The sequence below is a fragment of the Cetorhinus maximus genome, chromosome 25 (genome assembly GCF_964194155.1).
Source record: "Cetorhinus maximus chromosome 25, sCetMax3.hap1.1, whole genome shotgun sequence".
NCBI lineage: Eukaryota > Metazoa > Chordata > Chondrichthyes > Lamniformes > Cetorhinidae > Cetorhinus > Cetorhinus maximus.
Window position 1 is genome coordinate 15,856,943 of NC_135903.1, and position 14,045 is coordinate 15,870,987.

Here is a 14,045-nt window from a genome sequence, read left to right on the forward strand (position 1 = left end):
GTTGTGAATCTTTGGAACCCTCTTCCCCAGAGAATGGTGGAGGCTGGGTCATTGAATATTTTTAAGGCAGAGGTAGATAGACTCTTGACTAACAAGGGAGTAAAAGGTTATCGGGGGTAGGCGGAATGTGGAGTTGAGGCCACAATCAGATCAACCATGATCTTATTGAATGGTGGAGCAAGCTCGAGGGGCCGAATGGCCTACTCCTGCTCCTAATTTGTATGTTCTTATGTTCGTATGTTTGCTACATCACTGTCGCTGAGTCGAAATCCTAGAACTCTTTTCCAAACATCCATATGGGTATACCTGCATTACGTGGACTGCAGCTCACCACCACCTTCTCGAGGGAAATTTGGGATGGGCAACAAATGCTGATCTTGCCTGGAATGCTCATATCCCATTAACCAATATAAAAAAAATACAGTGAGTCCACCAAACTTTCTGCTAGCTGTAGATAAACTGAATTGGATCACAGTTACTGAATACAAGTAGCAGTGTATGCAGACTGTTATGTGCACCTATCCCCTTGTGGTAGCAAATCAACCATTGAAATGTGTGCTTTGTGCAACAGTTGATTTGCCATTTCAAGGGATTTCACCAGGAGATTAATGCAGCTCCAATTCCCTGGTGCTGTTCTCACTGCCAGTCTAAACATCCCAGCTATTGCCTGATGCTGCTGCTTTGTTCTGAGAACAGACTCTGAACCACGAGCTGCGGACAGGAATACCTAATCTCACAACAGTTTCACTGAATCGGCATGGGGCTTAGACTCGGCTCCTGACAGCCATGCCAGGTAAGAGCCGGATCCAAGACCAGCGGTAAGAAAGGTATCAGAGAGGGAGGGAGGCCTCCCTGCGAACTGGGCGATGAGTTTGGAAGAAAGTGCCTTTTTGAACTTGAGTTTTTAAGTGAAGATTGCCTCTGACAACTAAAAGAATGAGAAATAAAGGAAAGGTGTTTTTGTGAAATTGAGGGGAAGATTCCTTTTAGTTAGCTGCTGGCATTAGAGGGGGCAGGATTTTGCTGTGAATGGAAAAGTGCCTTTGTAGGGGGGAAGAGAATTGAGGCAGCCTATTTTGTTTGGCAAGGCTATTAAAGGTTAGGGAACCAAAGCGGAAAGATGGATTATGGATGACTTGTACCTTGATTCTGAGTGAATGACAGAACAGGCTCTAGGGGCTGAATGACCAGCTCCTGTTCCCACATTCCTAAGTAGTAGAGTGGAGAAGAATCCATTTCTGAAGGGAGTAGATTAGAATAACTGTGCAGGCTGCTTTTGTGAAAGAGATGGTTTAGTTGGTCTGTTGAATATGGATTAACTCCAAATGCAACATTTTTCACAAGATGTTTTAGATTAAAAATATATCAATTGTGAAGCAAAAGAAAGTTTTAAAAAATGCACCATAAACCACCATTTTAAATACAAATGTGCAAAGGTCTTCAGGGGACCATGGCCCTGTAACTTTGAAGAAACGTCCACCCGAGTGGTTGCAGGACCTGTGACATTTGAAAGGAGTGTCGCGAATTTTAAACTTCCTGCCAAGATCTCTGCTGAAAAGTGGAAATAGAAATGGGAGATTTTCTTCTTGCACAAACCATTAGACTTCGAAAAGGATTGCGAAGTATTCAACCTGAATATTTGGGCCAATGAGGAAATGGGGTAAAAAAACAGACCATTGAAAATCTGGAATAACAGTGGGAAATGACAGAAAGGCACAGCAAGGCCAGTCAGTGAGGGAAAGAGAAAGACATGTTTGTGTTTCAGTTGGGATCTTTCTGAGGAATTCTGACAATTGGTCCTGCCCAAAGTGCTAAACTAGGGGCCAGGGGATTTCCTTGGAGCTGCCGCTATAGTTTTGTCAGTGGTGCAGCTGAAAGCCGGTTTACAATGTAAATGGGGTTTCTGCCAAACCTCTGGTGAAAGTCTGGTGGTGGAACAGGAACCGCCCCATGTGTCAGATACTGTTCTGCTTTTCCAGCTTTTTGTCTTTATTTGAGTCGGTGATCTATACTGCAGAGGAACATCCCTAGTGCAATCAAATGGCCTTTTTTTTATTTCCTTGTGTTTCAAATTAATCCAGATAACTTCAAATGGATTCAAAGAAATTTGCTGATCAGGAACTGCTATCAAATACCTTAGTGCAAAAAATTCCAGGCCCAAAGCATGCATATGCTTGATATAAATCAGATGCACACAAGTAATGTGCCTAGATTTATAGGCTGCAGTTCCTGTGCTTGAAGTCCTATCTAAACATTCCTATGGGCTTGCAGAGGTTTAACATTGAGGCAACCTCAGCAACCTACTGAAACTCCCACGTACTATTCTGCTTTTCAGACCAAAATCTATCAGTATTCATTAAAAAAATATATTCACTACACACCCCGTCTGATCTTGGAAATATTTTGGTAGCAATAAAATTAATTTACAAAGTAACTGACTGCATATATTTTTAAACTGGGACTCATCAGCAGAATGATGTGGCATGCAATGTAGTCAAATGTCTATATTGACTTTATGCAGGAGTTTTATGGCACAGGAATACACCATTTGTATGCTAGTGCCATGCTCCACACCACCAGCTTCCTCCCACCTTAGTTCATCATTCCCTTTTTTCCTCCAATGTGCTTATCTGGTTTCCCCTAAAATGCACGTAACGTTTATTGCCTCAACTACTCCATGTGGCAGCGTGTTCCACAGTCGCTGAATAAAGAAGTTTCTTCTGAATTCCTTACTGAATTTATTAGCGACTGTCCATTATTTACGGCCCCCTTCGCTTGGTACACCCCCACAAGCGGAGCGACCTCTACTTCCATTTAACCTTTTGAACCCTTCAATTTTGAAGATGAGGATCAGCCCTTCCCTTGCCATGCTGACTGGGTGACACGGTGTATGTCCTTATCGCTAGATGCGAATTTTGCGAGTCAGGTTCTCTGCAATGCTAACACCGTTCTGGATAAATGGCAATTGTACTTTCGAAACGAGAACAGGGAACGTTGGAGAAACTCAGCAGGTCTGGCAGCATCTGTTAACGCTTCAAGCCCGATATGACTCTTCTTCGGAACGTTTTCGTATTTTTGAAGTTAGGAGAGGGAGGGGGGAGAGCGCCAAGAGATTTGTAGCGTCCTCTCCCCACCCACAAAAAGTTTGAAAACCCATCGATTCTGAGATTGAAACCGCTGCAAAGTGGGGGAAACTGAGAGGCGCGGGATGGTCGTTCCTATAAGTCATTCCTTTCTTTTTTTTTTGCCTAAACATTTTGGTTCTACCAGGAGTTGTTATGTAAATGGCACTAATCAGGCTGGCTGTTGTCAAACCTAACAGTCCACTTCCTTCAGCACGCTGCTGCTTTAAGTGATGCTGGTGTAGTTTGGCATCTAATTACTGAGATCATTATGTTGCGGTTGGCCAATCCTGCCCTTAGGGCTGGTCGTCAATGTTTAACCTGATTGGCTGGCTCGGCGGAGGGCTGGAATGGTGGGTCTGTTTCAAGGCTCTGTTTCCCCCCCCCCCCCCCCCCCCTCCTCCGCTAAAACGCTGGAGCACCTCGGCCTCCGAGAGCGGGTCCCTTGAAACGGTGTAATTGAGATGATGTTAGTTGCACAAAGAAAAAGTCAGACAGTCGTTTAACGGGGGCGCAGCGAGTTAGTTGGGTCTGCGGAACGGGCGCTGTTAATCTGCCTGCTTTTTTTTCCCCCAGTTTAAGTTTCTCCCCCCCTCCCCACCCACCCCCTTTTTTTTTACCACCCTCCCCCCCCCCTCCTCCTCCTCCTCCTTTAGGAGTTTCTTCTGCAAATGTTGCAGATTTAATTGACTTGCTGCGTCCAGAAATATAACCAGGAGACTTTTGTCGATCTTTTCAGCGAGGATGCATTTCAACGTGTTCCTGGGCGGACTGCTGCTGGCTCTCTGGCTGCTGCCCTCCAACTTTCTGAGAGTGCGGGGGCAGTTCCAGGGGGAGAGGGGGATTTCCATCCCGGACCACGGCTTCTGCCAGCCCATCTCCATCCCGCTGTGCACGGACATCGCCTACAACCAGACCATCATGCCCAACCTGCTGGGGCACACCAACCAGGAGGACGCCGGGCTGGAGGTGCACCAGTTCTACCCGCTGGTCAAGGTGCAGTGCTCCCCAGAGCTGAAGTTTTTCCTGTGCTCCATGTACGCCCCGGTGTGCACGGTGTTGGAGCAGGCCATCCCGCCCTGCCGCTCCATCTGCGAGAGGGCCAGACAGGGCTGCGAGGCTCTGATGAACAAGTTCGGCTTCCAGTGGCCGGAGCGGCTGCGCTGCGAGAACTTCCCGGTGCACGGCACCGAGCAGCTGTGCGTGGGCCAGAACCACTCGGAGGAGGGCAGCCCCACCACCTTGCCCACCGTGCCCGTCCAGGAGCTGGGCACCCCCAAGCCCCCGCCTTACAACCGCGAGCAGCCCTTCCACTGCCCCCGGGCCCTCAAGGTGCCCTCCTACCTCAACTACAAGTTCCTGGGGGAGAAGGAGTGCGCTGCCCCCTGCGAGCCCTCCAAGAGCAACGGCTACATGTTCTTCAACGACGAGGAGATCAAGTTCGCCCGCATCTGGATCCTCATCTGGTCCTCGCTGTGCTGCGCCTCCACCCTCTTCACGGTCACCACTTACCTGGTGGACATGCAGCGGTTCCGCTACCCCGAGCGACCCATCATCTTCCTGTCGGGCTGCTACACCATGGTCTCCATCGCCTACATCGCCGGCTTCATCCTGGAGGACAAGGTGGTTTGCAACGAGAAGTTTGCCGAGGACACCTACAAGACGGTGGTGCAGGGCACCAAGAAGGAAGGCTGCACCATCCTCTTCATGATGCTCTACTTCTTCAGCATGGCCAGCTCCATCTGGTGGGTCATCCTGTCCCTCACCTGGTTCCTGGCCGCCGGCATGAAGTGGGGCCACGAAGCCATCGAGGCCAACTCCCAGTACTTCCACCTGGCAGCCTGGGCGGTGCCAGCGGTGAAGACCATCACCATCCTGGCCATGGGGCAGATCGACGGCGACCTGCTGAGCGGCGTGTGCTTCGTGGGCTTGAACAGCATCGACCCGCTGCGGGGCTTCGTGCTGGCCCCGCTCTTCGTCTACCTCTTCATCGGCACCTCCTTCCTCCTGGCCGGCTTCGTCTCCCTCTTCCGCATCCGCACCATCATGAAGCACGACGGCACCAAGACCGAGAAGCTGGAGAAGCTGATGGTGAGGATCGGCGTCTTCAGTGTGCTCTACACCGTGCCCGCCACCATCGTCATCGCCTGTTACTTCTACGAGCAAGCGTTCAGGGAGCAGTGGGAAAAGAGTTGGATCAGCCAGACTTGCAAAAGCTACGCCATCCCCTGTCCCCTTCACTACTACCCCAGGATGACTCCAGACTTCACTGTGTACATGATCAAATATCTCATGACCCTCATCGTGGGCATAACGTCTGGCTTTTGGATCTGGTCGGGTAAGACTCTACACTCGTGGCGCAAGTTCTACACCAGGCTCACCAACAGCAAACACGGAGAGACAACCGTGTGAGACGGGGGACAGAAGTTAACACGGGGACTGACTTCCTTTTGTGTTATTTTTTTGTTTTGTTTTGTTTTTGTTTTTTTTAAAAAAAAAATTGGTTTTACTTAACGATTGCATTAGGATAACTTCCCAAGGTGTAATAAAACCTGTAAATAGCATTTGTAAAAAAAGTTTTAATTATATATTTGTATTTAAAAAAAAAAGTCCTACTTGAGAATTTTCTTTTAAAAAAGTTCTTCGGTACTGGTTTTCACATTATTATTTTTTTGTCTTGCCAATGGATTTCCGCATAAGGAGTTGGATTTCAAAACTGATGGCTGGCTCAATGAACCCTTTTTTTCTTCCCCCCCCCCCCATCAGTTGATTCGATTAAAAAAAAAGTTTCTCCTCTTCTTCCTCCCTCCCTCCCTCTTCCCCCCCGAGGTGATGTAGAAATCGCGGCGCTACTGCACATTCACAGATAGTCATGGATAAATATAAAACTTCCCTCCTCCTCCTCTCGGAATCTAATGAAGAGCACATGACTATTTTCCCTTCCATGACTGTAGGGAGCTTGCAACAAAAATCTTTTTTTTTTCCCCAAAAAAAAGTCTCGTGTTTAATGCTGAGGTTCGTTTCTAATTTTACAATCCCCAAAAAACTTTTCTTTTTAAAAACTGAGGCACATTTTTCTCTCTCTCTCTCTCTCTCTCAAGCACGTTTCTATCAGCCCCAGACCATTCGATCGTCTAATTCTTAAAAGATTTGTAACAACATGCACAAGTGGTTTTAAACTGTGCGCAGATGTCCGTTTCAATCAGTGAGCACTAAGTGCTTTTATTTTAAACTGTTGTGTTCGGCCTGGGTTTGTTCATAGCTTCATGTTTGATCACAATTCTTTTTATATTTATAGATCAATAGAATTGTTTCTATATTTGGCATTTTTTTTGCCCCTTTTTAAAATAAAATTCCACTTTTTTTATATACGTCAGGAGTTGCATGTCCTTTTGGAGCGCAGGGGGTTTTTTTTTGGAGGGTAAGTGGATATCTGCAAACTGGTGTAAAATTCATATGCTCCCCTCTCTCCTTTCACTGCGAATACAGTTCTTTTTCACAAAAGGGTGCAGAGCACTACTCTGGGGGTCTCCACACGAGCTCCCTCGCCATGTAAGGGTTTTGTGTGGGGGGCCTCTCCCATCTTTCTCCCATTCCATAGCTGAAAGCCATTTAGAAAAAGGACATTTGAGTTTAAAATGTGGTTGTAAACTAATCACTGTCACTTTAGTTTTAAATAAGACTTCCCACCAAGTCACCAGAGACACAAGTGCCTTTTATTTGTAAATGTTTTCTTTCTCCCTCCCCATGTGGGATAATCTGTTGCTTTTTTTTTAAACTTTTGGAATCATTGATTTTTAAATCTGCCTAGGAGTATTCCAGTAAATTGGTTGTATTTCTCCCCCCCACCCTCCTCTTTCCACAGTGTGTGGGCACTTTGCATTTTGTGATTCACGTTAAACTACAGGACATGGGGCTTCTGAAGTTCCTGGAATGGATCTCTATTCCCTCTTGCAATCAGGGCACCGCAGAAGCTGAAGGGCAGTTTGTAAAACTGTTCCCTGTAGTATTTTATTTTCTCTGAAGCTTTAAAGTGCCAGAAATAGAACTCATGTGCAAATGCATCAGACTCCTGATGGAATCCTATTCACTTAAATCCATCCCACCAGCCCCCACACACAAAAAAACCCTCTATCTTTAGGTACAGGACTTTTTTCTCTGCTCTTTTTCTGAAATGTTTCCAGGCTCTCAGTCAATGTTTCATTAGTCCAGTGTTTTATTAAACCTACACCAATGCCACTTTGTTCTCTACTCTTCCTAGAGCAGTTAAAGAAACATAACTTTTTTTCTCTTCTCTCCCTTGTGCCCAACTGGTTCATGCCTACTAAAGGAATTCTATTGGCTTTCAGGGGAAAACTTAAATCTATTTTTAGTCTGAAGTGAGTTTTTAAAAATTCCAAAACAGCCCTTTAAAAGTCTGTTAGGACTTACACCGTGCAATAAACAGGATAATTCCAAGCATCAAACTGTACATCTTCCTCTAACTGTAATTAGCATTTGGTGAGCTGATTAAATAGTTGAGTTCCCCCCTAACATGGGCAGTAGAACTGATTCAAATGCCTTGTTGCATGGAGTACATAATCTGAATGTGTTTTTTTGAAGTGTACTCCTGTTAACGATGTAAACACATTTCCATGGCTCCTGTATGCTGAGATACAAGGTGGGACCCATAGTGATATCTGCAATTTTCTGCTTGGCACACAGTGAAGTTTCAAACTTTCTCATTTCTTTTTAAAGTTTAAAAAGAGAAGTAGAATTTAATAGAAAATATAAATCTTTCATCTTAAAAGATCATTTTTCTTTTGTTTTGGGTGCTGTTTGTTGGTCAGATTGATACCGATAACAATTCTGCAAAGTCTGAGGGAAAGTTTGGGAGGGTGAACTGTTATCTTGTTCTGTTGCCTTTGTACAATTTCGTGAAGGAATTACACAATATCAAGCAGTGTATTGACACACTGTTTTCAATCCAGCCCTATAGATTAACTTGTGCAACTTTCAGTCCTGACCTAGAAACCACAGCTCTTGTTCAATCTGGGAAATATTTTTTCCCTATAACTCCTGTGGAACTCAGACCCTATAACCAGTTGTTAAAGCACACCTATTCTTTGGGTCCTTCACTTAAGCAGCATAGTGTAAATGTGATTCTGGTATCTACATATTTGCTTGCATAATGCCTCAATATTTCCTTTCTTGTGTATTTGGTTTCTATTGCAGTATTTGTCATGATTGTACTGTTACTTTTCTGGTCCATTTACAAGGAAAAACAGTTTCAGGTATAAATGAATTTCAAATACGGATGAGGAGGGGACCATGCTGTCTGAGTTATGCTAAGCCTATTCACCTTTCTCCCAGTTGGTGCTGTTGGAATAATCTTCACAAAAATCTGCCTATTTAATGATGGCATTCATGCAGGCAGTGAAAGCGCAAGTTCAGTAAGAGTGAATACAATTCAGTATTCTCTGATTCTAGTGTGTGGGACAGGGCAGATTTTTTTTTCTTGATCTGGACAGGTCCCTTTCTTAAATTCTTTGTTCCTTTTAAGCCAAGTATGAGATGCATATTTCTTTATCACTTTTTTAAAAATAGCTGCCAAATAATTTTTTTGTGGGGGCTTTTCATGAAATTTGGCGCACAATTTGCCTTCATTCTTCAGATGAATGTCTACATTTTGTACAACCGTAGATGGTCAGTGCTCACTTCCACTTTGTAATACTTTGTTTTTATCTGGCTCAATCCTCTCCACAGGAGTATTTTCGAGTGTCATTGGTGATTTATAGTTTCTCGACTGTCCAGGTTACAAGGTTGAATATATTCAAATAAATTTTAACTTTCTTTTATGAAAAGTCAACTCTAATTATAAAATGACTTCTAATACAGAATAGCACTGGATCAGGGAAACATCCATAGGTGCTTCACCCACACTACTTTTGAACTGTAGACCCTGTTATGTGGGCAAGTGTGGTTGAAACTGTACATGGCAAGATCACACAAACAGCAATAATATATGAATGATCATTTAATCTGTTTTTCTGGTAGTGATTGGTTAGAGCACTGGGAGAAATCTGAGGTTCTTTAAAAAGTGATGTGATCTTTACAATCTAACCAAACAGGCAGATTTTTTGTTGTCATCTGGAAGGTGGTACCTTTAGGAACAGAACATTCCTTTGGTACTATACTGAAGTGTTTTTTAGATTCTATGTTTACCTATTTGACTAGGATATGATCTCTCAAACTTCTTGAGTTGGAGGCATGGATGCTACCAACTGAGACACAATGTTACAGAACAGCGCTCAATTTTTCCAGTTTGTCGTTACACTAAGTAGAATCTCACTTCACAGGTGAAAGCCATCCAGTCCATTGTGTATGCTCTCTGGGACTAATTGCAAACTCTTCCACTCCCCTGCATGTTCCCAAAGCCCTGCAAATGTTCCCTTCGTAATTCCCTTTGAGTGTTATTATTGAATCTGCTTCAAACCTCCCCTTAGTGCATTCCTGATCGTAATTTGCTGTGCAAAAAAAAATTCTAATTTCACCCACGTCCTGATTTTTTTTTTTGCCTATTATTTTAACTGTCCTCTAGTTACTAACCTGTTTTTTGGATAATAGATTAATGGAGGGCATGGGAGAAATGATTGAGCTGTTGTCAAACTAATCAGGTGGGATTCAGCAAACTGCAGAAATGGGATGGGGAACTGGAATGAGGAATGAATGTCAGTAATCACTTAAAAATAAGAATTACAGACAGTGATCTGGAAAAATAAACAGAAGGAAATTGGGTGAAAAAACAATGAGAAACCACAGCGATGTATTCAGTACAATATAAATCTTCCTGCACCTGCAGTTTTGACTCTGGGGGGGGATTTCTGAAAGAATCTGAGAAATGAAATTCCTTGCCAGTGTTTTACTAATTCCCTAACTGGGAGGAAATTATTCGTACAAGTTGCTGATACAGAACACACTAATCGGATTTTGTTTCCTACTGAGTTATTGGCTGAATCAGAAATATAAACCAATAGATATGAAACGTTACAATTTGGTTGCCTTGTATGGATATTTCCTAAGTAGTAAGGGGTTGGAAGAACAGAAATGAGGTGAAGAAGGGAGAAAAATAATCAGGAAAGGAGGGTAATAGTTAAAATGATTTTTTTTTTCTAACTCCAAGTAAGACTTGCAGTGATGGGCTGCACTATCGAGGTGTTTTTTTAAAAAAATACCTCACTAATTTGTCAATGGTTAAATCATTTTAACCTTGTGAAATTATATGCTGTAAATTTATTGGTTGTTGGGTGTATTCAGGATTCATGCAGTTTCCTTTTTTAAGCTGCCTTTAAGAACCAGGCACACGTTACATTGGGAATGAAACCTCCTTTACAGAAACGCCTCTGTCAAAAGTGCTTTTAATCTGACTGACGCAAGTCTTTATTTCTGCATTATAGCTGGATTCTGTTTTCATCGCATTTGGTGCTTTATTTTTGTACAACAAACTGTAGGTGCTGTGGAAACAAAATTCAACAGTTGAACCAAGAAATTTTAGTCTGACTTACAATGGAGGCATGTTGGATTCACCGCATCATCTTCAGATGAAGCTGAGTCAAACTCATTTACATCTAAGAGAGGAGGTCCTGCAGACATCTCCCGGAGCTTTTCTTTTTTGTCTACTCTGAACACGTTGTAGCTGCAAAGGATTGTTTTGGTAATTTTTTTAAGAAAGCGTTACTGAGCTCTGTTAATCAGTGGAAATGCAAGAAACCTCCAATTTAATGCAAAACAGTGTTGTTAAGGCAAAGTCCTTTTGAAGGGTTGCAAAGCTGTACTTGGATAATATTATAGTTTTCTAGCAATATCAATTTTAGTATAAAGTGAAGATGCCTAACAGTTTTCATTGGCGTGTATAAAGTTAGCATAAGCCTGTTGATCGTTGGCTTTTCATTGAATCTGGCAATAGATCCTCTTATCTTGCAGGTTTGTTTTTTTTCCCTTACTTTAAAACGATATACCCTTTAGGAAAATTGCAGACCATTCAATTGCAGTGCATTTGATAGCAATGCTCCTGAGTAACATTGAGTAGATCTGAAGGCCAATACTAATCCTCTACAGTTCAAGTAGTACAGCCAGTTGCTTTGAAAAATCGATTGCCCTTGCTGCCTGAAAATAATGACTGTGGGTGTTTTTTAACATACTCCATACTTTCAACTCTTTTTTTAATTCATGTAAGTCATTCAGCACAATTGACTTAAAAAGTGTTTACAAAGATTGCTTGTGATGTTTTATATCAATATCAAGCTTGTTTTTCCAGTGATAGGTTTCATGCATTAAAGTGGTTCCAACCCAGAGCCCATTCGGCCCAACATTTCCATGCTGTTGTTAATGCTTCACAGAACCTACACCCAACCTTCTTTTCATCCTATTAGCATATCCTCCTATTCCTTTCTCTCAGCTACTTTATGTAACTTTCTCTTAAAAACATTTATGCTAGTCACCTCAACTACTTATGGTAGCCAGTTCCACATTTTAGCCACGCTCTGGGTTTAAGAAAAGTTTGTCCTCCATTTCCTGTTGGATTTGTAATTCCCAACCTCTCTTTTTTTTATATATAAAGAAAACCTATACACTTCCAAGTTGATGGAGGTCTGTAGTTTGCTTCCAATACCTGATGCTAGGAAGGGCAAAAATAGCCCTAAGTCTACTCCTGCCCTTCTATAACAGTCCCCGCCCCCCACTGGAAAATGTGGATCTGACATCAGCTGAGAACATCTCCAGTCAAATAGCCCTGTTGAATTTGTGTCAGAGCTGAATACGCGAAGCAGGAACCAGAGCGTGCCTTGTCCTCATGAAATGGCTCTCCAGCATAAGTCAGTGACTTGAGCAGGAGGAGAAAAATATATGGGGCAGAGGAACCCTTTTGATCTGTAATGTTTGCCTCCAATCCAGAGTCTAGTGAGCAGAGCATAATGCAGGTCAACTGCTGGACTCATAACGTGATGAGAAAGGGACTATTACCACAACCAGGATTTTGCACAGCTTTTTAAGTTTGCTACACAATGTGAAAATCCAACAGAGAAGGATTTACATCTTTATCAATACAGTTGAAATCTAATACAATTCCGCATTGAGATGCAATTGTGATACAGGATAGACAGTGCCAGATGCAGTTAGCCTCGAGCACTCCACTTTTCAAGCAACATTAGACAATAGAACTGGCTAAACCACAAGTATAGGAGTGTAGGGCTAAAATAAAACTGACAAATTTGTTCTTTGTGTTGCTGCTCATTCTGTTTAAATGTGTCTGAAGTTTTACGAAAGTCACAAACTTATCCCATGAGTGCCTGCTCTGCTTCGAACACAATTTTTAAAAAAAATTTAAATCCCCAAATTAAGCAATCATGTAATTCCTTCAAATGGGCTATTTTAACACACTACTTAGAATTAGGGCTTGTGGTTACAAATGTCACACTTAAAGGCTTTTAGCTCCCATCTTGTAAATCTAAAACAGAATTTTTTTTGAAGTGATGCTGTACACCATGCTTAACTAATGGAATCTTTTTAAGTGGATCCAGATACATACAAATTGTGGAAAATCAGCCACAGTATCTGTGTAAGGAGGTTCAATTGTAGCCAAACATTTTTGCGAATGGTTTCCTTTGGTTGTCAAAGTGAGTGTTTTGCCGCTGTGCCAGACTTACACTTTCCTGCTCCTGTGGCTGTCAGCAATTGGTTGCATTCCAACAGCTGAGATCTGAAGGGTTACGGATTTTATAATAGAAACTCATTAGTTTTGTAGCACTTTTCATTATCGTAGAGTAAAATCCTCATTATGAAAGGTGGTATGTGGAAGTTAAACAAAACGCCAGAGGGTGGCGTTGTACTGAGGCTCCATTCACTAAAGTGACTTTTAAAATGGAAATTCTTCCCCCCCCCCGCCCTCAATTCTTCATCTGACCACGTGAATGCATCGGTTACTGAGATTACACCTACCCACCAGTGCAAGGCTGAGGGACTGTTGTATTGCTCAGTGTTTTTCTTCAGATGGTATGTTAAATCCGAGCTGCCTTAAATCAGGTTAAAGACCTCATGGTGGCATTGAAAGAGCAGTGAGTTCTCCCAGTGCCCTGCCCAACACCACTACTTTCAACAACACTACTAAAACACTGAGTAACTGCTCATAACACACAGCTGTTTGCAAAATGATTCAAACACAAAATAGGTATTTTATTTACCTATGTAACAGTCACTACACTCCAAAAAGTAATTCATTGGGTTCAGGACTTTTACAATGTTTTGACTGCTAAGATGCTATACATGTGCAAGTATTTCTTATTTAAACATCAGAATTGAACCATATGTGCAGCTATGCCTGCCTATCATTGCTGTGAATCCCATTTCTCTCCACCTTCTAATTTCACTCATATCATAAGCTTTCCTCTGGCATGCTGTTTTCTTGCAGCCCCATTTCATTTGTTTTTTTTTAAATGAATATTCAATTCAAATTTTGCTTCCAGATCTACATGTCAAAAATATTAGGTTACACGTATGTTGTGCCTTTTGCAAACCACAGGTTTGGAAGTGTGACATGAATGATGTTTCACCCTGGCTGATTGGTAGAAAAACATCAGATACAACTTTTATACCATTGATGACCAAAAATCATTGGGTTTTTTTTTTACGAGAAAAAATTAATAGAGGGATTAAATTGGAACAACATTACCAGGTTAGACACTCCATTTTCTTTTGTATTCTTGTCATGTTTCCCTCATTTTCTCTCCCCTAAGCATTGATTCCTTGCTGGGTTACAGTTCTGTAGAAACCAGGCCTTTTCTGATTGGCAAATAATAGACCAGGTTGATGAACAATCTAGCAATGGCTTCTTTTCCAGCATTTGAACCATCACTTCTGGAGGCCCTCAAAGAAACATTCTTGCCACTC

The 14,045-nt window shown here is 42.5% G+C and overlaps 1 protein-coding gene across 1 annotated transcript; it reads left to right on the plus strand.

Annotated features, from left to right (window-relative positions):
• The first annotated feature begins 581 nt into the window (after window positions 1–581).
• LOC144667933 (frizzled-2) lies at window positions 582–5,863 on the plus strand. Its single transcript, XM_078529557.1, has 2 exons — window positions 582–793; window positions 3,862–5,863. Exons 1-2 carry the CDS (start codon window positions 787–789, stop codon window positions 5,532–5,534), a joined length of 1,680 nt encoding a protein of 559 aa, XP_078385683.1. The 5' UTR covers window positions 582–786; the 3' UTR covers window positions 5,535–5,863.
• Window positions 5,864–14,045: the final 8,182 nt, after the last annotated feature.